Here is a 24,859-nt window from a genome sequence, read left to right on the forward strand (position 1 = left end):
TGCTGGCCGTGGGTTTTTCATAAATTGCTTTGATCGTATTGAGGAATGTTCCTTCCATACCCAACCCAATTTGCTTAGAGTTTTCATCATGAAAGGGTGTTGTATTTTATCGAATGCTTTCTCTGCATCTATTGAGATAATCATATGGGTTTTCTTCTGCAGTCTGTTAATGTGGTATATCATATTGATTGATTTGTGAATGTTGAACCATCCCTGCATACCAGGGATAAATCCCACTTGGTCTGGGTGGATGATCTCTCTGATGTGTTGTTGCATTCTATTGGCGAGAATTTTATTGAGGATTCTTGTGTCTATGTTCATCAGGGATATTGGTCTGTAATTCTCTTTCAGTGCTGCATCTTTTTCCGGCTTAGGTATTAAGGTGATGCTGGCTTCAAAGAAAAAATTTGGGAGGATCCCTCTCTTTCAATTGTTCTGAATACTTTGAAAAGAATTGGAGTTAGTTCTTCTTTAAATGTCTGGTAGAATTCAAAAGTGAATCCATCCGGTCCTTGGCTTTTCTTTGTTGGGAGGGCCTTTATTATTTATTCAATTTCTGACTCAGTTATGGGTCTGTTTAGGTTTTCTATGTCTTTGTGGTTCAATTTAGGTAGGTTGCATGTGTCCAGGAATCTATCCATTTCTGATAGATTTCCCTGTTTACTGGCATACAAGTCCTTGTAGTAATTTCTGATGATTCTTTTTATTTCTGTGGTATCTGTTGTTATGTTTCCTTTTTCATCTCTGATTTTATTGATTTGGGTCTTTTTCTTCTTTTTTTAGTTAGTTTGGCCAATGGGGTGTCAATTTTGTTTATTTATTTTTTCAAAAAACCAGCTTCTCGCTTGGCTGATTTTTTGTAATTTTTTTTGGATTCAATCTTGTTGATTTCTTCTCTGATTTTAATTATTTCTCTTCTCCTACTAGATTTGGGTCTGGTTTGCTGCAGATTTTCTAGATCCTTGAGATCAATTGAAAGCTCAATTATTTGGTGCCTTTCCAATTTCTTAATGTAGGCACCTATTGCTATCAATTTTCCTCCTAACACTGCTTTTGCTGAATCCCATAAGTTTTGGTATGTTGTATTGTTATCCTCATTCACTTCCAGAAAGTTTTTGATTTCTCTTTTGATTTCGTCTATGACCCAGTGTTCATTCAGGAGCATGTTGCTCAATCTCCATGTGTTTGCATATGCTCTAGGGATTCCTGAGTTGCTTATTTCCAACTTCATTCCCCCTGTGGTCTGAGAAGCTGCATCATATGATTCTAATGCTTTTGAATTTGCTGAGACTTGCTTTATGATCTAGTATGTGATCAATCCTAAAGAAGGTTCCATGTACTGCTGAGAAGAATGTAAATTCTTTATGTGTATGATGAAAAGTTCTGTAGATATCTGTTAGATCCATTTGGGTTATAGTGTCATTTAAATCTACTGTCTCCTGTTGTTCTTCTGTCCTGTTGACCTGTCTATTTCTGAGAGTGGAGTATTGAAGTCCCCCAGTACTATTGTATTGGGGTCAAAGTCTCCCTTTAAGTCCCTTAACAAATCTTTTAAATAAACCGGTGCCCTGTAATTAGGTGCATGTACTTTGATAATCATTATATCTTCCTGTTGAATTGATCCCTTAATCATTATATAGTGCCCCTCTTTGTTTCTCTTAATAGTTTTTGTGTTAAAGTTTATTTTGTCTGATATTAAGATGGCTACACCTGCTCTTTTTTCATTTCTGTTGAATTTTATCAAATACTTTTTCTACATCTATGGAGAAGGTCATATTATTTTTTCCCTTATTTTATCAATTCAGTCTTTATTGATTTGTGTAGTTGAATCGTACTTGCAGCCCTAAGTTAAATCCCACTCAATCATAGTGAATAAACTTTTTAATTTGTTGTTACATTTGATTTGCTAGTATTTGTTTATCAAAGATGTTGGTCTGTACTTTTGTTGTTGTTCTGTTCTTGTCTGGTTGTGGTACCAAGGCAATGCTGACCTCATAGCTACTTTGGAAAAATTCCTTTCTCCTTTCCTTCTTTTTTTTCTAATTATTTCAGAAGGATGGTTGTTAACTGTTCTTTAAATATTTAAAATACCAAGTCTATTCCACAAGGGTGTAGATCTCAACCTGATACTGGGGCAAGTTGAGAGGCTCCGTTGGCCCTTGCCTAGTATTAGGTATTAGGACATTCCCATTATTGGGCTTTACTGGCCCTGCGAGTCCCAAGACATAATCCCATATCTCCTTGCTATCTGTTCAAGACTGGAGGTGGGTGATAAAGGCAGTACCTAGGGTGCCCAGACTGGCACCAAGCTAGGTCACACCTGGGTCCCACAGTCATAGGCTTCCTGATGGCCAGGAGTGTCTGTCAGGTCAGGCCCCCTTGAGGCCAGTAGGGACACATACCAGGATGAGTTCATCCCACTGGAGTGCAGGCCAGTCCAGCAGTGCCATCCCTGAGCACTGACTGGGAGTATAGGCTTTTGGACTCTGTCAGATGCTGGGTCTCAAGGCAGCAGGCCCATGGTTGAGCTCCAAGGCATAGTCTAACATCTCTCTCCTGCCCTACCCCAGCAGATAGTTTCTTACTTCATTTTATGCTGTCATTTGAGGGAGGGGTAGCAGAGACTGCTTGCCATGGAGGCTCCAAATTCCATGTTGGCAGATATGAGCCTGGGGGCAGGGGACGAGGGGCTCTTCAAAATCTGAAATGTTATTGTAGTGGAACAGACTCTAGGAAGCAATTCCCCTCCCTCCTCCAAGCAGGAGGTGTGTCGCTCGAGGCTATTACCCTTGGAGTGGGGGTGGCGGATAGAGGTGGGATGGGGGTGGGGGGTGTAACATAGGCAACTCTACCTTCCTGCCTTTTTTAGTGCCACTTTTCTCATTAGTCTATGAAAATTATGCACTGTGGTCTCTCTTCTTGCTTCTTTAGCTCTGCACAAGGTGACTTGATGCATGAACAGCTGTTCAAAATTGGTAACTCTGTAGGGAGGTGTTCTTTGCAACATCTTAGTCAGCCACCACCCGGATTCCCATGCAGCTCCTGGTTTCCATGACAGCATGCTTTAAATGCAGGATTCTGTGATGTGTATTAGTATGGGATTTATATATCTAGGAACTCTCCTCTCTAATTCCTATGGAAAATCACCTTTTTAAATTTTTTTATATTTTTAATTTTAATTTTAATCTATTTTTAATGGATTCAATGTGATTTGTAGATACAATCCTAAGCACATAATGACATTCGCTTCCTCCCTCCCCTACACCCCCACGTTACTTTCTTCTTTCTTTCTCTCTCTTTTTTTCATTTTTGAGGTAGCATATTTTAAATTTACATTACAATAAAAAGGTTTAATACTTCACTGAATAAGGAGTGTTAAAAGTAAAAATGCAAAAGACCCTAGATTAGTGGAGATGTGGCAATGCCTATAAGCAATGATGGAATGGAAAAGTGACCATTTCATCCATATAAAGGAAATTTTAAAGTAATCACAGAGCATTAAAATGATAGCAGTTTAATATTCTTAACCACTGGTTTGACAAAGGTATAAAACTAAGTTTTACAAAACTATATTTGCAGCAATACTGATATACACAGATATTTCTTTTTTCTTTCTTTTTTTTTTAAGTTTAGCTCCCATATTTAAGGAAGAGCATTTGTCTTTTGGTGTCTGGCAAATTTCTCTCAACGTGATGTCCCTCAGTTTTGTCAATTTTGCTGCAAATGGTAGAATTTCATTCTCTTTTATTGCTGAATAATATTCCATTGTGTATAAATGCTTAAGTGCCATTTTATTTCCACTGTTTCAGAAAACGGAAACTATTTTCCCTTCCTCCTCTGCAAATTATATCTATATGTCTTGTGCATAATTAATTTTTTGAAGCTTCACTAATTTTTGCATCAGTTTGGAGACCAGACTCATTAGATAATCAGGCCTCTGAAACATTCTTATCTTCCTGAATGATTGGTTATATTTAGTAATATCTTCATAACCAATAGAAATTCTCAAATGTTTGGGTACAAAGAGGAGATGATAAATGGGACCCTCACTGACAGACTTAACTTTTAAAAAGAAAGATGTTGTAAGGACTTGAGGGAATGGGAGAGAAATGAAATTACTGATTCTCGCTGACCAGCAGAATGGGAGTATAGGCTTCAGACAGAAATCTTATTCTCCCAACCTTTGGAAAGAAGACTGTCTACTGGTCCCAGGAAGAGTTTCAAAATATTGTTGCAGCATCTAATCTATACCTCAGAGTCATGCTCCCTTATGCCCCTTGGTTGTGGAAGGGAATATATTTTCAAATATCACATATTCCTTAATTGGACCCTTATTGTTTCATGAATATCACTACTAATCATTTTGGAAAAACATAATAATAACAACTTAGATCACTGACAGAAATTTCAAAATACCACTGCCATTCTGCCCATTCAGTTTATAAACCTAACTCTTGAGATGCTCTATATTAACTCCTTTGGTCTTCTCTCTGTTACTCTTAGTGTTCAGAAGGGCTTCATTAATTTCATGCTCTTTTATACATCCCTCCTTACTATATGAAACAGGAATCCCTTCTTGTGTGTTCTCTCTCTTCACAGGTTGAAGATTTCAGTACAAACAGATTGATGAGTTTCTCCTTTGCCCAGAAGTGGTAATTTATAATTTCAGACTAAGATACACTCACTAGCTTTTGTAAGGAATAATTTCATTAGTCATTTTTTTTTTCTCAACTGGAACAGAGGATTTGAGGAGTAGAAAAGGAAAGGGACTTAGAAATATTGATAGATGAAGACACTAGTATGGGCCGGCGCCGCGGCTCAATAGGCTAATCCTCCACCTTACGGCGCCGGCACACTGGGTTCTAGTCCCGGTCGGGGTGCTGGATTCTGTCCCGGTTGCCCCTCTTCCAGGGCAGCTCTCTGCTATGGCCCGGGAGTGCAGTGGAGGATGGCCCAAGTGCTTGGGCCCTGCACCCGCATGGGAGACCAGGATAAGTACCTGGCTCCTGCCTTTGGATTAGCACGGTGCGCCGGCCGCAGTGCGCCGGCTGCGGCGGCCATTGGAGGGTGAACCAACGGCAAAAAGGAAGACCTTTCTCTCTGCCTCTCTCTCACTGTCCACTCTGTCTGTAAAAAAAAAAAAAAAAAAAAAAAAAAAAAAAAAAAAAAAAGACTATAGGAAGAAGGTTATAGGAAAAATTGTTTGCATCAGTAACCACTATTTTAGGGCAAAATTCACAGAAAATCATCACATTTTCATCCATTTATCTATCTTTTCTTGGGCTCCTTCTTTGCAACAGTTAAGAAATATTTGTGGTGATTAAGATATCAGGTTGTCAACTCTAGTTAATTTGTATCTGAAGAATGCTTCACAATATCTTCTTTGTTCATTAGGCTAGACTTTAACACATTTTTCTAATCTAAATTTCCAATGATATTAATATTATTACTGCGTAAATTATTTGCATATTTTGGTTCTATGTGTTTCTATTATTATACACCATAAATATTCTTCAGCATTCATAGGATATTTGCTATTCTTTAGAAAAGATCATTTGAACTCACAGTGAATTTTCCTCCTGCAGATGGCATCATTGGTATTCAAGAATTTGTGACCTTCTTTGCTTTTTTTGTATTATCTACAAAATTACCTGTGTTTTTTTTTTCTTACATTTCTTATAGGTCCTAGGTACTTAGACACACCATATATATTGGTTCCTTGCCTGTAGTCTCTCCAAAAAATCCCATCCTGTACAACACTACCATACAGGTCTTCATATGCACTGTATTTTCCCATATCATTATCAAATGGCAACAGTGTCTCCCATTGCATGTAATGATTGCAAACACCTTATGCTGACATCCACAGATTTTTTTACTGTTTTTCTCGTACACTTCTTTCCTATTTTTATCCATATATTTTAAAATATTCTATTGTTTTTTCATTTTATATTATAGAACAGAGATGGAAACCAGGAGATATGCAGACCATTTTAGTTAGGTATGGCTTGGCAAATATCCTATTAGTAATCCAAATGATGAATGAGACTCTTAGTGACTTTTATTAACAAAAACTCTTACAGTCCTCAGGAAAGCAAAAGATATTCTAACTCCAATTAGGGAAAATTGATTTATGAAATTGTAGCTTTTGAGCTGCATTTGTGAATGCAGGGAATTTTAGCCTCTGATGTATGTCACTAGAAAAAATAATAATTCCAAAATTTCTCTGGATTCTCATCAAACCATGTCAATCTCTAGTGAGGCCTGGAGTGTTAAAGTTTGTTTCTGAAGGGTATCTGCACAAAGGAGAGTGATATCCATTTTTTTTTCTGTATTGAAGTGCTATTATTTGAAATGAAGGAGTTCTCCATTTGTAGATGTACAATGAGCTTCTCCATTATAATCCTCAGAAGCAGATGAACTTGCCACAACTAGAGGAAAGTAGTAAGGCTATTAATGTCACATTGCAGGTTGATACTGAGGTGGGCATTTGGCCTAGAGGTTAAGATACTCACACCCTATATCAGAGTACCTGGGTTCAATTCAGCTCCTATTCTTGACTCCAGATTCCTGCTAATGCAGACCTGCAGAGGTAGCAGTGATTAGCAAGTGATTGGGCTTCTACCATACACTTGAGACACTTGGACTGAGTTTCTCTGGACCATCATTGTGGACATTTAGGGAGTGAGCCAGAAATGGAGTGTTCCTCTGTCTGTCTGTCTCCCTCTATTTTTATTCTGTCTCACAAATAAATTTTATTTTTTTGGAAAAAGAAAAGTTGACACTTATGGCCTTTGAGTGTGGTCCTTGGGTTAGTTCCTAGTATATTCTTTGCATTTCAGTGGGATGTTGGAAACCAGAAAGAACTATCAAGTGCTCAGGACAAGAATTACCGTGTATGAATGTATATCTATACTAAAAATGTGTGGTTTGAAATTATACAACTATTATTGCCACAAATGAAGACTTCTGCTTTATAGAACTTAAATAACACTTCCACGTGAGACATAGGTTATTGGGCTTTGACTAAAGATTTAAAAAAGGCATAAATAATTAAGGATATGAAGAGATATATATGGTATAAGTGGTTTTCCCTCCCAAAAGTTCCATAATGTAGACATTCTTCCTTTTTATCGCTCACTACATCATTTATACTGTCTGTACTTCCCAGTTAAGGGACATGTTCAGTAACTATTTGCTGAATATGTGTTTACAGAAAAACTTAACATTCTCCTCCTTCTCAGGAGACAGACTCTGAAATCCTTCTGGAGAGGTATTTACAGGTAATTATGAACTGTGTATAGGTACTCCTCTAGGTATATGGATTTGGAATAGATATTTTTCTAAATTCTAATACAAAACATCACACTTTTTTCATTCAGAAGTTGTTTTCCATATTCTTCTTTTTAAATTAAAAAATTTCATCCACTGGTTCATTCCCCAGATGGCCACAGAAACCATGTCTGAAGCAGGCAAAAGGCAAGAGAAAACTCTTAGTCTATTACATGGATGACAGGGGCTCACACATTTGTATTATTTTGGGAATAAAGACATATTCAGTACAAATGCATTCTTAAAATATTATCAATCCTTTTTCAGTTGAGTTCTTAGGTGCAGAACTGGCAGACAGGGAAGGTCAACTATTAATGCCACATGTAGGCATTGTCTTATTTACTACTGTTCCCATGATATACTATAGTCCTTAAGAAATGTACATAATATATTTTAATTTATTAGAATCAGAACATTATATAATGCATTCACTATAATTACTGTTCTAAATTTAAAGCTGTTTTATGGACACTCATTGTCTAAAGTAATTACTCTCAGGACCAAGTCCAAACTCTCCCACACCTATGCATATGGTCTTTGAATCTCACCTGTCTCCACCTTTCTGATCTCATTCCTGGTTGATCCTGCACTACTCTACATTCTATTCCAAATCAAACAAACCACTTTCATTTTTCAATTAGATGGGTGCTCAGACTCCCTGTAGGTCTGTGCTTAGAATGTGATGCCTTCCCCATAATCTTCTTAACCAGCTTATCACCCCTGCTGTGAAGCTTTCCTTGTCTCCTCCAGTTTCATAAATGATTCTAAGAGCATCATTGACATTGTGTTAGCACTGTATCACAACATGAAGTGAGATACACAAGGATAGGGACCATTCTTTTCTAGCCTTGGACCTTGGTACATGACAGATTATTCACTGAATAAATGAATGACCAATTTAATGAAGGGGTCAAGGTAAACTTTATTATCACCATTTCCCAGATAAGAGCACTGAGGCTTTGAATGCCAATCAATGACATACACTGAGAGCCAATTGAATACCTGGACCCCTAGCTACATGCTACGTTGGAGTGGCTGGCCATTTGGGGCAACTTACACAGATTCAGCATAACCTGACATGCCTTGTTCATATAGCCTTTTTCTTGTGATTTAAGTGACATTTCTGTTTAATGCAGTATCTCTCCATCTTGAGTGCACTGTTTTAAAATATTCTTCAGAATAATTCATGGAAGGGTGACTGCCACTTAATGATGTGCTTAAGTATTTATTGGAAGTGGATACTAGTGAGGGAAATCTCTGAAACTGCCTTTTTTTCTTGAAATTTTACTTTTTTAGTTCTTTTCGTTCTGTAAGAAGTGTCTTTAAGTTTCATCATTAGTTTAAGTGGCTTAAATCTGATGTAAATTCCCTTACCCATTACCCAAGAATATGTTTTCCTTTTCTTCAACTAATTTGAGAAGTAGGGGACTATATACTTGAAGCTATAATCCATCGGGGCTGGTCCTAGTTGAATTTCATAGCTATTTTAGAGTCTTTTTTCTGGAGATTCTCCTCTCTGACAATCTATGTTCTTAAAGTATGAATTTCCTTAAAAAGCATTGTTTAACAGTGAAAATTCCAAAATACTCTCAAAATGCATGCCATCATTCTCCAGTAGTATGAAGAAACAGTGCAACAAGGCTGCAAACCCATATTGATTCTCCAAGATTGTCCCAGTGGTCTCAGTACAAGCAAGTTGTGTACCTATTACCTGGTTCTCCCATTGGGCCTCCAAACTCAGCTGTTACATGATTATGTCACTCTGTTGATTAAAATCTTCCAATGGCTTCTCCTAGGTATCAAATAATTCTCCTAGTTATTCAGACTCATCTTCTATACAAAACCACATATTATCTGGAGTAAACCACAGATATATAAACCACACATACATCCTTTCGTTCAGTCCTTCTGAATGACTTGCAGGCACTAAAAACATACTTCTGGTCTTTCATGCATGTGTTTTATTCTCCCTAGACTGTCTGTTTCTCTTCTATTACTTTTCCCAGAAGCCTTCTGTTTATTTTTGAAAATTTAAGCTCAAGTGTTACATAAGGGCCATCTTTAACAAATATCCCCCATCAACATCCAACCAGCTGATATATTATCTTCTCTGTTCTCCAAAAATATAAAGAGTCCTGCTTCTTTAGTGGCATTTGCACTAAACAGTGCTGAGACTTCACTTCCTTGGAAGACATGGCCAATTCCTTATTTGGTTTTGTATTTCCAGTATCTGGTACAATGCTTATTATATTCCAGGCACTGGACAAACTGATGTAGATCAGTGAATGGCACTATCCACAAACATCCAAGTCAAAATCACCAGCATCTGCTACATCCTCCCCTCCCTTTTCTCATTTCTGAAATCTAATCACTAAATCAGTGAATCTTCAAATGTCTATTAATTCTAAGAATTTATTAAAAATATTAGTCCTTAAAAATATTGGTTGGGTGGGGCGGGTGCTGTGGTGTAGCGGGTAAAGCTGCCACCTGCAGTGTCGGCATCCCACATGGGTGCCAGTTTAAGTTCCGGTTGTTCAACTTCCCATCCAGCTCTCTACTATGGCCTGGGAAAGCAGTAGAAGATGGCCCAAGTCCTTGGGCCTCTGCACCCATGTGGAAGACCCGGAAGAAGCTCGAAGCTCCTGGCTCCTGGCTTTGGATCGGCACAGCTTCAGCTGTTGTGGCCAACTGGGGAGTGAACTAGTGGATGGAAGACCTCTATCTTTCTCTGCCTCTCCTTCTCACTCTGTGTAACTCTGACTTTCAAATAAATAAATAAATCTTTAAAAAAATGTTAGTTGGATGGGGGGCAGAATTCAGCTAATTTACATAGCTGAAATTACATATATATAACATATAATACCTATTTTACATAAAAGGAATCTGGTGCACTAAAAAGTTAAGTAACGTCTCAGTTTGCAGAGCAATTAAGTATCACAATCAGAGTTTGAACTCAAATATTTAGCTCCAGAATCCATGAAGATAACCTAGTATTCATTGTTTTTTAAATATTTTCTTTTAAAAAGGAGAAATACAACTCCTTGGCATATGAAATTATTAGGAAATATCCACTCTGTTTGTGAACTATCAAAAATTCCTAGAAAAACTTCTTTTATAGAACTTAATATAAACCTTTTGTCCTAAAGAAATTGAAATCTGTCCTTTGTATTGAGTGTAGAACTGGATTTTGTGTGTGAGAAATCAATGTTGGGTGCTCACTGTTAGATATTGCCCTAAAAGTAACTAACCTCATTTATGTCTCATACGTCTTTGAAATTGGATATTGTCCACATTTTGCATGTGAGTAAACTGAGACTTGCAGAAATTATCTCATTACCCCTCACAAAATTAATGCTAGAAATTTTCAACAAGATTTCTTAAGAAGTTTTATGTTTCTAGCATCTTTTTTTGCTCTCAAATCACAGGGCCAAAGTTAAGCCTTTATGCTTTTTAAAGTTGGACTTTGCCATTTTGCCTGTTCATACTACAGATCCGTCTTATGTTCACTTCAAGATCTGTGTACCTCTTCTCTCAGCTGCCTGCTGTGCATGTGAGATGCCTTGCAACACTAGGCCCTTTCAGAATACCTCCCAGGCACTCACTGGCCTCCTTCCTAGCCCAATATTATGAACTGGTCATGGATAGTTCAAGACCTGCATTCACAATCCCATGTTAAGATCATTGTCTTTGACTCACTCTTTTGTTGCCCAATTAGCCAGCACTGGCTTCTGGGTCTTCATGGCCTTCACAGGAAAATACAAATGGGTCTAAATTTTAAAATGAAAAATCATATGTCTTTGACTGTCAGTACTGAGATTTCTTGACTGTGCGTTCAGCCCTTCTCTCCACTCTGATTTTGTAATCAAATGTCTGTTTCTCAGATAAAGTGAAATGACAGAAGCTGCCTATTTTCCTCTTCCATTTTAACTCTTGAAGGCTTGTTAGCACTGGGAGAAAAACATTATAGCTTTGCCCACTTTTATGCTTTAATTCCTAATTACCAATTAATTTCTTGCATGTTAGTGAAAGTACATTAAACATGAAATAGAACACCTGTGCTGCAGCCCTAACTCTGCCAGCTGGCTACAGTTGCATGTGTCACAGAAATCAGATATAGGACCCCAGATCTTATACAGTTGAGAGACCAATCTTTAATTATTTGACTTAATTTTCTTTTTGTATAATAGTGTGAATAAAATATTTAACTCCCCCATCTGCTGAGGCTTAATAGCAAGTTATAGTAAGAGTCTGTGCTACAGAAACCTTCTGAGTTAGATTATATGGTCAAGAAAGCAACACTGACTATCCTGTAAATATATTAAACACCTACTATGTGTTAAACACTAAGGAAACAAAGACTCACTAAAACACTGTGATCCCTCAGCAAGTTGGTAGCCCTGATATTGCTTGGTGGACTTGTACCTGCTCTGAAAGAAACAATGCCTCTGCCACAGTTTGATTTGTTTCCCAACAGTGAACAAAAGAAAAGCCAGGATATTGTGAACCTGAATTTCTAAAGTAAGCATAGTGTTTAATTGGTGTTCTAGCATTTGTTTCCTGTTTCTTTCTAATGCTGTTGACAAACTGTCCCCAAATGAAAGCTTAGAGAGAAACAGAATCATTTAGAGTCTGCTTGGGCAGTGAGAGGAAGGAAAGAACAAAAACATAAAAAGTGAAATTCGGAGCCTCAGAAAAAATAAGCTCCTGTATATCACCAGGAAGACCTGGGTCCTTAAGTCAGCCCTTACCAATGTTGATCACTATATCCTCTCCTCTGGCCTTCTTTTTATCCAGCATAATTCCATTTTATGATTTTTCTCCTATTTGTTATATATCCCTTTTCTGACCATGTTGTATTGTATTCACAGCTGTTTGAATATAAACAGTGTGCTTTCTGTAGCTCATCAGAGAACAGGAACACTTCAGGTATTGAATGAATGCAGGTGTCTACCAAATCAATACCTTACATCTCAAAATGGAAGTCAAGGAAAGCCTCGTCCAAGTGGTCTTAAAGAGTGAGAATCTACACATCAGAGTACAGTAGAATCATACAAATCCTCACAACTGCAGCAGCCTTCCCATCATTCCTTGTAAACACACACAGAGCAAGGGTATTTACTTCAACTGGAAACAGAGTGTAGAACAGACCACTGCATTCCAATCCTGATTGTGCTATTAACTAGCTGTGACCATAGATTAAGATTTTTCCCTGTACAATGTTGGAGGAAAGAAAGCATAAGTGTTACTTTTTCTAAAATTGGGGCCACTTTATGAATATTTTCTTATTTTATATTTGAGTATTATTACTCTACTTTTAATTGCCTTATTTCATTTTTATTTTCATGACTATATAAAAGTAGCTTGTATGATTCCCAGTTAAATAAATGAGTAAATTAAGCATTAGAGAGATTTATCAGATTAAATTTAAGTGAAGATGTTTATTATTTAAAATTTAAGTTTATTTAAAGCACTAAATAGTTCAAAACAAAAGCTATTTGAAGAAACAATACAGAAGAATAGAAAAGGTAGGAAAGCACGTGTCTTACTATTACACATCTGCTGTTCAATAAATTTTGAGTGACTAGAATGTTATTGGCTACAGACAACTCAAGTTGTGGTTCTCAAAGACGGTATGATTATAACTTCATCTGTTCTGGTCTTTCAGAAAGATGACATCTGGGAAAAGTGATCCCAGATTGTCCTATCTTCATTTTCTCACTATTCTCAAAGCTTAAATTACTATGTGCAGGTTGATGGCCTTTAAATTTATGTTTCCAGAGTAAATCTTGGTTTGAAATCCAGACTCAAAAATCCAACTGGATACCCAATATCCCCTTTTAAATGTCTGCAAAGCATATCAAAGCATAGTGCATCCAGAATCATTTTAACATACCCCCTGTATGCACTGTTTCTTCTCCAGTGCTCCACTGCAGCATTTCTGGAAGAAAAAAAAAAAAAAAAACCTTCTCCAGCAACATATGCCAGAAATATTGATATATGTTGTGGTGCCTTCCATGACAACCTTTCAGTTGTCATCCTTAAATTCCCGCACATCATCTTTCCTCCTGGACTGATTTCTTTATCCCTTGCCACCTATACACATATATCAACTCCTTGTGGTTCTTAAACTGTTTTCATTGCTATAACAGAACATGTGAGACTGGGTAATTGACAGGTCTGAGGGTATGAAGCCTAGGGTTAATGGGTACATATCTGTGAGAGCTTAATCTTGTATCATCCCATGGTGGAAGGTAGGCAGGCAAAAGAGCCCAAGAGGGCACGGGATTAAGAGAGGCTAAATTCACTTTTTTAAAAATATATATATATTTATTTATTTATTTGAAAGTCAGAGTTACACAGAGAGAAGGAGAGGCAGAGAGAGACAGAGAGAGAGAGAGAGAGAGAGGTCTTCCATCCTCTGGTTTACTCCCCAATTGACTATAACAGCCGGAGCTGGGCCGATCCAAAGCTAGGAGCCAGGAGCTTTTTTTGAGTCTCCCACGTGGGTGCAGGGACCCAAGCACTTGGGCCATCTTCTACTGCTTTCCCAGGCCATAGCAGGGAGCTGGATCGGAAGTGGAGCAGCTGGGACTCAAACCAGCGCCCATGTGGGATGCCAGAGCTGCAGGCCGCAGCTTTAACCCACTACGCCATAGTGCTGGCCCCTAAATTCACTCCTGTAAAAAGATACTCTTGCAATAACTCACTCCTACTTTAACATTATTAATCCATCTATGAGGGCGAAGCCTTCATTACCGAATAGTCTCTTAATAGGCCCTGCCTCCCAGTGCTATCACATTGGGGATGGTTTTCAATACTTGAACTTTGGGGGACTTATTTAAAACATAGCATTATCCTTCAATAATTTCCCCATAATGTGTCTGTGGATAATTTAAAATATCTCTGTTCATGTTATTAGCTACCACTTCAGTATGCAAAGTTACTTCCTACTGCAAAATATTTCTAATATAGCTTCTACCAACCTTCATAAATTGGCCCCAGTTTACCTCCTTAGCCTAATCTGTAACTATTTTCTCCTGGCTCCTCATAGACATACAGATCATTTTTTTAGCTTCTTGAATTTGCTGTGCACTTCACATCAAAGACCCTTCGCAAATTCTATTCTATCTTTCAGAAACACGCTTCTATCATTTCTCTAAATATTCATACTTCACCTTTTGATTTAAATACATCATCAAAGACTTTCCCTGAGGCTTCCAACTGGATGAGGCCTCCCCATTAAATCCTTTCACCTTGATGCTTTCACAGAAGTTGCCAGTCTGTAATGAAATATTATTTGTAAAATTACTAGTGAGAACTATCTGATGAGTAGACTCTAAGGATAACAGGATGGGGATTTCAACAATGTCTGGCATTGAGCCAGTTTATTCCAGTTGCTCAAAATATAGATATTCATCTATTTAGATAAAAATGAATGAAACAGAAGTCTTTTTTATGTGTATCTAACAATTTTCTTGAGTTAGTGGTAGTGGATATACTAAAGAAGACATTTCCTAAATATAAAATTATATGAGGATTCCTTGTTTATTTTTTAAACTACTTTATTTTATTTTACTTTATTTATTTTTAAAAGATTTCATTTATTTATTTGAGAGGTAGAGTTACAGATAGTGAGAGGGAGAGACAGAGAGAAAAGTCTTCCGTCCGTTGGTTCACACTCCAAATGGTTGCGATGACCGGAGCTGTGCCAATCCGAAGCCAGGAGCCAGGTGCTTCTTCCTTGTCTCCCACATGGGTGCAGGGGCCCAAGGACTTGGGCCATCTTCTACTGCTTTCCCAGGACACAGCAGAGAGCTGAATTGGAAGAGGAGCAGCCAGGACTAGAACCAGCGCCCATATGGGATGCCGGCACAGCAGGCCGAGGATTAACCTACTGTGCCAGGGCGCCGGCCCCAAAACTTTTATTTTAGAATAGATTTTTACCACTTTTATTAACATCTTACAAAAGTATAAAACATTTGTCAAAATTAGTGTTGACACTTTACTATTAACCAAAGTTCATACTTTATTTAGATTACTTAGCAGCTATCTAACACATTTTTTTATTCCAGGCTTTCATCCAGGATGCTATCTTACATTTAATCATCTTGTTTCCTTAGTCTCCTATAGGTTATAGCAACTTTTCAGATTTTGTTGTTATTGTTAGTTTATGACCTTGGCAGTTTTCAGGAATACTACTAAGACGCTTAGTGAAATGTCCCTCGGTTGTGATCTGTGTGATATTTTCTTCATGACCATACTAGGGATATGTGTTTTGGGAGGAAGACCACAGTGGGAAAGCGTCAAACTTTTCACATCATATCGCGGGTGCCTACGATCAGTTTAACATTACGGATGTTAAGCTTGATCACTTGGCAGAAGGGCTAGTGGTTATGTCTCTCAAATGGCTAATAGTTCCATCGTTCTTTGCTGCAATGTTTGCAAATCAGTGGGGAGTTACATACTACCTACTCAATGGTGGAGTATCATCAACATGATTATTTGGAGTTCTGTACAGTAGGTAGATTTATATATGTCCTAATGTTTATTTCTTTGTATCAGTATGGACTCAACTATATTCACTTTATATTTGGGGCTATAAATCAATACTACTTTATTTATTTTGTGGTTCAAACTATTTCATCATTGGCCATCGTGAGCTATTTCAGTTGGTTCTTCTGCTCTTTGACATACCCCTAAACTATCTGGTATTGCTCTGAGTGTTGTTATTTTTTTCCTGTATCACTTATTTTCTGACATTACAAAAGGTTCCAGGCTCATTTTGTATAGGACAGTATTCAAAACATTTGAGAAAATGGATTGAAAGATACATTTATTAGGCCGGCGCCGTGGCTCAATAGGCTAATCCTCCACCTTGCGGCGCCGGCACACCGGGTTCTAGTCCCGGTCGGGGCGCCGGATTCTGTCCCGGTTGCCCCTCTTCCAGGCCAGCTCTCTGCTATGGCCAGGGAGTGCAGTGGAGGATGGCCCAGGTGCTTGGGCCCTGCACCCCATGGGAGACCAGGAAAAGCACCTGGATCCTGGCTCCTGCCATTGGATCAGCGCGGTGCGCCGGCTGCAGCGGCGGCCATTGGAGGGTGAACCAACGGCAAAAGGAAGACCTTTCTCTCTCTGTCTCTCTCTCTCACTGTCCACTCTGCCTGTCAAAAAATAAAAAAAAAAAAAATAAAAAATAAAAAAAAGAAAGATACATTTATTTTGATGTAAATATTCTGAAATATATATAAACCATCTTCAGTTAATGAAAATATGATTATAGAAAAACTATACATAGATTTCAAATTTTTTATATCTGAATATACTTTTTAATTCCATATTTCCATGATTTTTGAAGTGTCTGCATATTTCCCACCCCAGCCTTAGAACCTGTTATTTCTCCACAGAACCCTAGTTTCTTTTATTAGAAAATATTTAGTCTGCTCTGCCCACTGTTTCCTCTGGTATTCCAATTATGCATGTATTACATCTTATTGAAATTATCCTGCATTGCCTGATTTTTTTTCATTTTTTTAATTTTTTGTTGTTCTCTTTGCATTTCAGCTTGGAAAGTGTCTGCTGAACCATCTCCAAGCTTACTTATTCCTTCCTCAACTCTGTCATGTCTACTGGGATGCCCATTAAAGACATTCTTCATTGCCATTAGAGCACTTTTGACTTCTGACATTTTCTTTTCTCCTTTCTTTAAGTTTCCATTTCTTTGCTTATACTACCTATCTGTTCTTGCATGTTGTTTCCTTTTTCCATTATAGCCCTTGAGATATTATTCACAAGTTTTAAAAACTCTATATCTGATAATTCCAACATCCTTACCACATCTTAGTTGGGTTATGATGATTGCTTTCTCTCTTTACATTTTTTTTCTTGCTTTTTAACAGGGCTTGCAATTTTTAGTGACAACCAGACATTTCTTAGTGGGTTACAAAAACTAAAGTAAATATCCCTTTCATGTGAGGATTTATGCTAATCTCACAAGAAGTTGAGCTGAGTTTAATCTTTGCTGTAGCCACAGATTCTGGAAGCTTCTTAGTTTCCTGGTCTATTTTTGTGTCCACTCTTGGTTTAGGTCTTGTCTATATACTCTTAATTAGAGACAGTCCGCTAGCTTTAAGGGTTGTAATCCACTGTTGTTATCCTGGAGCTCTGTTGCTGTGGGATGGTGGTAGAGTCTGAGGAAGGAGTGTTCTAAAATATTCTGATTGAATCAGTCTTCTCGTGGCTGTGACCTTTACAGGTGTTCCTCTGATGTGGCACTTTCTTTCCCAATTTCCCTCCTGGTCCCTTCTCTGGATACAGCCTTTCTAACCTATTTCCTTCAAGCCTTCACCACTGTGGACTGTGTTTCTTTCCCTTTAGGTGAGGCAGGAAGCCTGGAAGAGGCTGGACTGAGAATTCCCTTCCTCCCGCAGGGATAAGTCTCTGATAAAGTCATTTCCTCTGGCTGTGGGCTTTGTTAGAGAGAAGTTTCTGAGCTAATTTCACAATGGTCCCATTCTTCCTCTTCCTCACAGAGCCAAAAGGGATTCTTTCTGGGATCATCAGCATAAAAACCTAGTGGATTTCCTGTACATAAAACTCGAACATGTGTGGCAATTCCCCAAACACTGCAGCCTGCAGGAATTTCTCATGATCACTCCTAGTGCAGACTCTGTGCAACCATTCATCAACCTGTTTAAACATCTCCTGCCATTTGATGGATCCAGCTGCTTCTACTCCTTGTAAGCAGATCCCAGCTGTGCTCTTCCGGATGTACTTATCTCCCCCTTTTGGGGATTGGCAGTCTGCCCTGTGACCTCAGTTTTCTCCTAGATTCCGGAAAAGTTGTTGATTTTTAATTTGTGTTACACTTCTTAATAGAAACGTGGGAGTGACCAGGGTCTTTACATGACAGATGGGAAGTCATAAGTGCAATATATTTATGAAACACATCCACCAGATTTCAATCTGTAGTCATCTTTATTTTTCCAAATTCCTCTAATGTGAATTTCACTCTATCCTGGAATTCCAGAACTGTCTAGGTACAGTTTAAATAAATCTTTGATATGGTGATTTTTTTCCCACAAATGTCAGTTTGATTATCTAAGTTAAACATTAGTATTCCAATATGAGCCATTCTAGACATGGTTTTATGAAATTAACTGAAGATAAGAGCCAATGATAAAGCATTTAATCAAGATTAATACTTTCATTTTGAAAGGTTGATAAGGTGAGTGAACACATTAATGGTTTCATCCATTAAATCTTTTGGTGCTAAGAATTGATGTCCTTGTCCTATTTAGGTAAAGAATTTTTACTTCTTGGCAGAAACAAGATTATTTATAAATTGAAATATAGTAATAATATTTCTCAATTGTCAAAAGGTACAATATTTGCCTCAAGCCCTTATCTCATGGCACATTGTATATTGTTCCCAAATCATTCAAAGTTTAATAGTAAAAATGAAAAGGCATTAATTATCAGAGATCCTCCTCACTAAAAAAAGATCTACTAGTTTAAAATACATGGTTCAGTAAAAATAAAAGTTTTTTGTTTTTTTTTTTTTTTTGACAGAGTGGATAGTGAGAGAGAGAGACAGAGAGAAAGGTCTTCCTTTTGCCGTTGGTTCACCCTCCAATGGCTGCCACGGCTGGCGTGCTGTGGCCGGCGCACTGCGCTGATCCAAAGGAAGGAGCCAGGTGCTTCTCCTGGTCTCCCATGGGGTGCAGGGCCCAAGCACTTGTACCATCCTCCACTGCCTTCCCAGGCCACAGCAGAGAGCTGGCCTGGAAGAGGGCCAATCAAGAATCCGGCGCCCCGACTGGGACTAGAACCTGGTGTGTTGGCACCGCTAGGTGGAGGATTAGCCTATTGAGCCGCGGCACCGGCCAAAATAAAAAGTTTTAAAATTACATTTTTTTTTTTTTGAGAAGCAAAGGAGCACACAGATGAAGAGAAAGAGAGAGAGAGAGAGAGAGAGAGAGAGAGAGAGAGAACTCCCATCTACTGGTTAACTTCCCAAATGCTTGCAATGGTCAGGGCTGGTCCAGACCAAAGCCAGGAGCCAGGAACTCAGTCTAAGTCTCCTACATCAGCAGCAGATGTAGTAGATGGCACCAAGTATTGGTGCCATCACCTGTGGTCTCCAAGGGTATACATTAGCAGAAAGCTAGAACTGGGAGCAGAACCAGAACCTGAACCCAGGAACTCCAATATGGGATGTGGCAATTCAAGTAACATCCTAACCAGTGCACCAAACTCTTACCCCCAGATAAAATTTATTATAGAACATTATCAATTAGAAAATCTCCTTTTTGGTAAAATATCTGTAGAATGTTATATAAGTCATATAAAAATGACTTAAAATATTACAGCAAATATATGGTATTTTTTCTTTTTATGTTTAATTTTATTTTTCAGATTGTATATAATGAACAGGTCATGCATTGTGATCTAAAGGAAACACTAGAAGTTGTAACAAAACATAAAAAAAATACTAATTCATAAAATGATGTCGGTTCCTAACTTCTTCAGATGAGGAAATCGAGGCACAGGAAAAAAACAATCTTCTTGAATCTCCTTTACTGTTTCTACCTATCTGTATAATAACCACCATCAAACACCCTGAGCAGACGATGGCATTGTGGTGCAGCAGATTAAGTCCCTGCCTGTGATACCAGCATACCATATGGGCACCCATTAGAACCCTGGCTCCATTCCCTATCTAGCTCCAAGTTAATATGCCTGGGAAAGCAGCAGAAGATAGCCCAAGTACTTGGGCTCCTGCCACTCACATGGGAGACTTGGATTGAGTTCCAGACCGCTGATTTGGCCTTGCCTCAGCCCCTGCTATTTGGGGAGAGAATAAGCAGATGAAGGATCTCTGTCCTTGCCCTCCAAATAAATCAATACATGTTAAACAAAAGACCCTAAGCAAATACACACAGCTTTGGTATTTCTATGACAGCATATCTCATGTCTCTCATCAACTGTAAAGTTTTTCTGGAGCAACAATAACGGGGGCGGGTAGAGATGAAGGAAGGTTATAGTAAGGACAATAGCTTCTGCTTACTATTTGTCACTCAGCCATGTATATTGTGTAATGTTAGTTATTTCTCACAACATCTTCATTTCATAGGTATTATTCCTATTTTGAAATAGACAGAAAGGGACATCAAATAGGTTTAGAAATTATACAAATGTCCTCTCAGTAACCTCATGCAGAACTTGAAATTTTTATACAAGACCATATGTAACTTGTCCTACAGTATATACTAGCAAATATATGTTTAAAAATTGAGCTGATTTAGAAAGTATCTGGTATTCATCATTCAAATTTTTAGTATTTATCAGTGGCATCCTGATACTTCAATTATTTAAAAATTAAAAATCGGGCCGGTGACGCAGTTTGCTTGGCTAATTTTCCGCCTGCGGTGCCAGCACCCCAAGTTCTAGTCCCAGTTGGGGCGCCAGATTCTGTCCCAGTTGCTCCTCTTCCAGTCCAGCTCTCTTCTGTGGCCCAGTGGAAGATGGCCCAAGTACTTGGGCCCTGCACCCACATGGGAGACCAGGAGGAAGCACCTGGCTCCTGGCTTCGGATCGAAACAGCGCACTGGCCATAGTGGCCATTTGGGGGGTGAACCAAGGGAAGGGAGACCTTTCTCTCTGTCTCTCTCTCTCACTGTCTAACTCTGCCTGTCAAAAAAAAATTAAAAATTAACTTTGACCTCTGGTAGTATTTAAAACCTAAATTTTATAAGTAAATATGGATAGTTTTTTGTCATGGAAAAAATTATCTCTATTGCTGCCATTTGATTCCCTTAATTTGCTCTTTATTGTACTTCAAACTTAAGGAATTTTAATTTTTTTTTTTGCTTTAAGCATTATCCATTTCTTTTCTAACACACCACTCTGTGTAGTATATTATTACCTTTTCTTTCCTAGCTTAAATTTTGTAATTTAGTAACAATACTTAATTAATGCATCATGGACAGTCACATTGCACAATGCCTTCTACAGTTAAGTAATAATAGTGTTTTCATTAAAAAAAACACATTGGATAAAGTCTTTGGAAACATATAGGACACATATTTTCACCCTCATTTTAAGTTCTAGGAGATGAAGTCTCCAAAATTTCAGTGATTTGCTTTGACTTATGTAGCTATTAAAATACATTGCTAGACCTCAAAGGGATTTCTCAGACTCCTAATCTAGTGTTCTTTCCTCTAAGTTATATCAACTGACAATATATGCACAAAGTCATCCTCTTTGCTATACTTTTAATTGTCCACTATAAATTCTACAAGTTGATTTCTATTCCTCTTATTGGATTTTTTAATGCTTAATCTTCTAGCTCTTGTCCCAACGTTTTTAATTGCAGCCATGCAATTCAACATTGAGTGATTTAAACAAGAAAAAAAAAATGTTAAGAGAACATTTGATAACTCACAAAATCATGTGGAAAGATGTTCAGAAACAGGTGGAAAAAGGGAAAGGAGCAGCAGCCAAGACTTTTAGAAAAGTCTGCTAGTGTTCTCTAGCGCATTTGATACCTGGGACGTGGGATCCCTTTGCTAGATGTCATGGCAATTGTCATTGCCCACTATTATAGTAATGTTCCATTGTCTTTGCTTCTTTTTGTCACTATTTCCTGTTCAAAAGCCATGGATGGATAGGTCCAAGTGCCTGCATATTGACTACATGATCATATTCTTGCTTTCTGAGAACTAGGCAGCAGAGTACTAGTGTTCTAAATTCTACCATTTGAGGTGAGCTCTGTCTCCCATGAAGCTCATTATGTATATACTTTATCAAATATAACATGAAGGTTGAAATAACTGGAATTTCTCCCCTCCACCACCACCATGACCAAAAAATAACCCAATTAAAAATTTGCTCCTAATTTAGTTGTATGTGATGTTTCTTTGGAAACAATAAATACATTTAATTTACAACTATGACTCTGTTGTTGCTCAATCAATAATTGCTTTAGATGCATGGCATTTTGAAAGTTTTAAACTGGTCCTGTAAATTTCATTTTTTTGAAGTTATTTTTATTATTTCTTTCAAATTAAAGAGCTTCTTCAGAGCCTAATAGTATGAACTGGTATTTTACAAATTATTTTCAGAATATGAAAAACTTATTCAGCATTTGCCCAGGTCTTGGGGTTTTAATATAACTATAAACCTTGCTATTTTACTTTAAAAATTTTAAAAATACTTCTTTCATAATGATTTTTTTCTGACTGTTAATAACTTTTGCCTCCACAGTATTTTTGAGCAGTGGCTCCGAAGGCACCGTCCACTTCAAGAAGTTTACCCAGCAGCCAATGCACCCATTGGGCACAACCGGGAATCCTACATGGTTCCTTTTATACCTCTCTACAGAAATGGTGATTTTTTTATTTCCTCCAGAGATCTGGGCTATGACTACAGCTATTTGCAAGACTCAGGTAAACTTCAATTACTGAATCTAATATGACGAACTTTTATCAAGATAATATAAAGCCCTCTTTCTACAGTTACCCCCAAACCTTTTAAAATAGGAGAAAGTTCATCCTATCCTTATCACCAGCTAATTGTAACATGAAATGAATTTGAAGATCTTTAAATTTCTAACCATTCAGTATAATGTAGGATATTTTGTATATGCCAATAGTGGTAATAGCACAAGAGAGAAAGAGAGAGAGAGAAAGAGAGAGAGAGAGAGAGAGAGAGAGAGAGAGAGAGAAAGGAAGGAGGGAGGGAGGGAAGGAAGGAGGGAAGGGAGGTAGGGAGGGAGGGAGGGAAAGAGAGAGAAAGAGAAAGAAGAAAGACTTTTGAAACTCTTATCAGCTTTGTGAGAGTGATATATTAAAAAATCTAGAGCAGAGTGACATAAAGCAACCATCTAACAGTGTTGGAATGATCTTTGGGAATTTCTTGCTAGAGTTAACAAGAAAATTTGTGAAATGTTCTTTTTTTAGCTTAATTAATAATGATGATCATAATAGTCATTATACTGTTAAGTATCATAACTATGATTAATTATATAAAACCATAAGATTAGTTATTTCTGTCCTTTAAAGTAGGATTATACTTGTATCTTCTTGACAAATGAAGAACAGATAAAAATTTTCCCCCTATCTGAAAGACTGCTACATGAAATTTTGTTCTGTACCTTATCAACCAACCACACATTGGATATTTATTCTTTGAATAAGAAGGTGAGGACATAGATCCAAAGAAAATATAAGTAACATTTCCAGTATCAAACACTGATTATGGAGGGGTCAGATTTCAACTCCATGAGGTCGTCCTCATCTCACTACACAATGCTTCCTCTCCAATACCTGAGCACCAACTACCAAAAATAGCAAAACAGCATAGGGCTTGTGGGTAAGAGGATTCAGCAAGCATATCTATTTCATTACATACACTGGTAATTTATGAAAACATAAGTAACATATAAGGAAAATAAAATTTAGTAATTTCTTACTTCTTGTATTCAACTCCAGTAAGACATAAATGACTGACATCATTCCAGATCTCAAGAAGCTCAAGACAATGTGAAATTCAGGCAGCTGTATTAAGAAAATACAAAATATCAGGTTGTCTGATGTGCAGTCTTAAGCAAAAACTTATAGGGGCATGGAGGAAAAAATGATGATTTCTGAATAGTCCAAGATAAAAGGACCCAGCAAGGCACTGAAGAATCAGTAGTAAGGTGGCATACTGAAAAGGGCAGAAAATTTTCTAAGCTATGAGAATATCAAGAAAAACAGGTAGAATGTGCATGGTGTGTTTATGGAATGCTGAATTCTCCTATTTGAGTAGTACAAACAATAGAAAATGACACTGAGAAGATAAATTCCATCATTTCAGAATAGCTAAAACATATTCAGTACTTTTTATGTGCCAGGAACTCTTTTACATGAACTGTCTGCATTATTTCCTTAAATCTTTGTGACTACTCTATGGACAACTACTTATTTTTCTTTCATAGATGAGAAAACAGAAGTTTCAAGAATATAAATTATTACAGCCCATTTATCTACTATGTGGCATAACAGAACTACAATTTATAGCAAATAATAGAACCTGTATGTTATCAACCTACCCTTTGGGGAACCGTTAGTTGTGCAGATATAGCTTTTGTTGAACTTTTTTACATTATGTAAAGATCATAGCCAGTAGAAAAGTACTAAAATGACTGACAGAGGAGATAAATTTGTTTCTAAACTGGAGACCTGAGAATGGGGCATTTTGCAAATGTTAGAGTTGTGATAAGAGGAGGGGCTTTCTATGAATCAAAAAGAGGGACATTCTCAAATGTCATGTTTTCCCTTTCTTCTATTAAAGTCATATTACATAAAAAGGATCATATTGGTAATGTTTTAAAAGATTTATCATGTAGAATTTTACAATTTAGTTCCTGTTTCTATTTCCAGAAAAGCTCATACTTTTGAAATTGCTGTTGTCAATGCCTAAATAATGATCTTATTTCTCCATTTGTCAAATTCTCAGATATGAAATAATTTTATACATATATAGT

The 24,859-nt window shown here is 37.5% G+C and overlaps 1 protein-coding gene across 1 annotated transcript in view; it reads left to right on the forward strand.

Moving 5' to 3' along the window:
• The window catches only part of TYR (tyrosinase), a 111,861-nt gene that overhangs the window by 77,770 nt on the left and 9,232 nt on the right, over positions 1-24,859 (forward strand). Inside the window, 1 exon segment of the mRNA NM_001082077.1 lies at positions 22,597-22,778. Within this exon segment, the coding sequence (NP_001075546.1) occupies positions 22,597-22,778 (182 nt within the window).

This window comes from Oryctolagus cuniculus, chromosome 1 (assembly GCF_051225735.1).
Source record: "Oryctolagus cuniculus isolate XC-2025 breed Fujian yellow rabbit chromosome 1, ASM5122573v1, whole genome shotgun sequence".
Lineage (NCBI taxonomy): Eukaryota > Metazoa > Chordata > Mammalia > Lagomorpha > Leporidae > Oryctolagus > Oryctolagus cuniculus.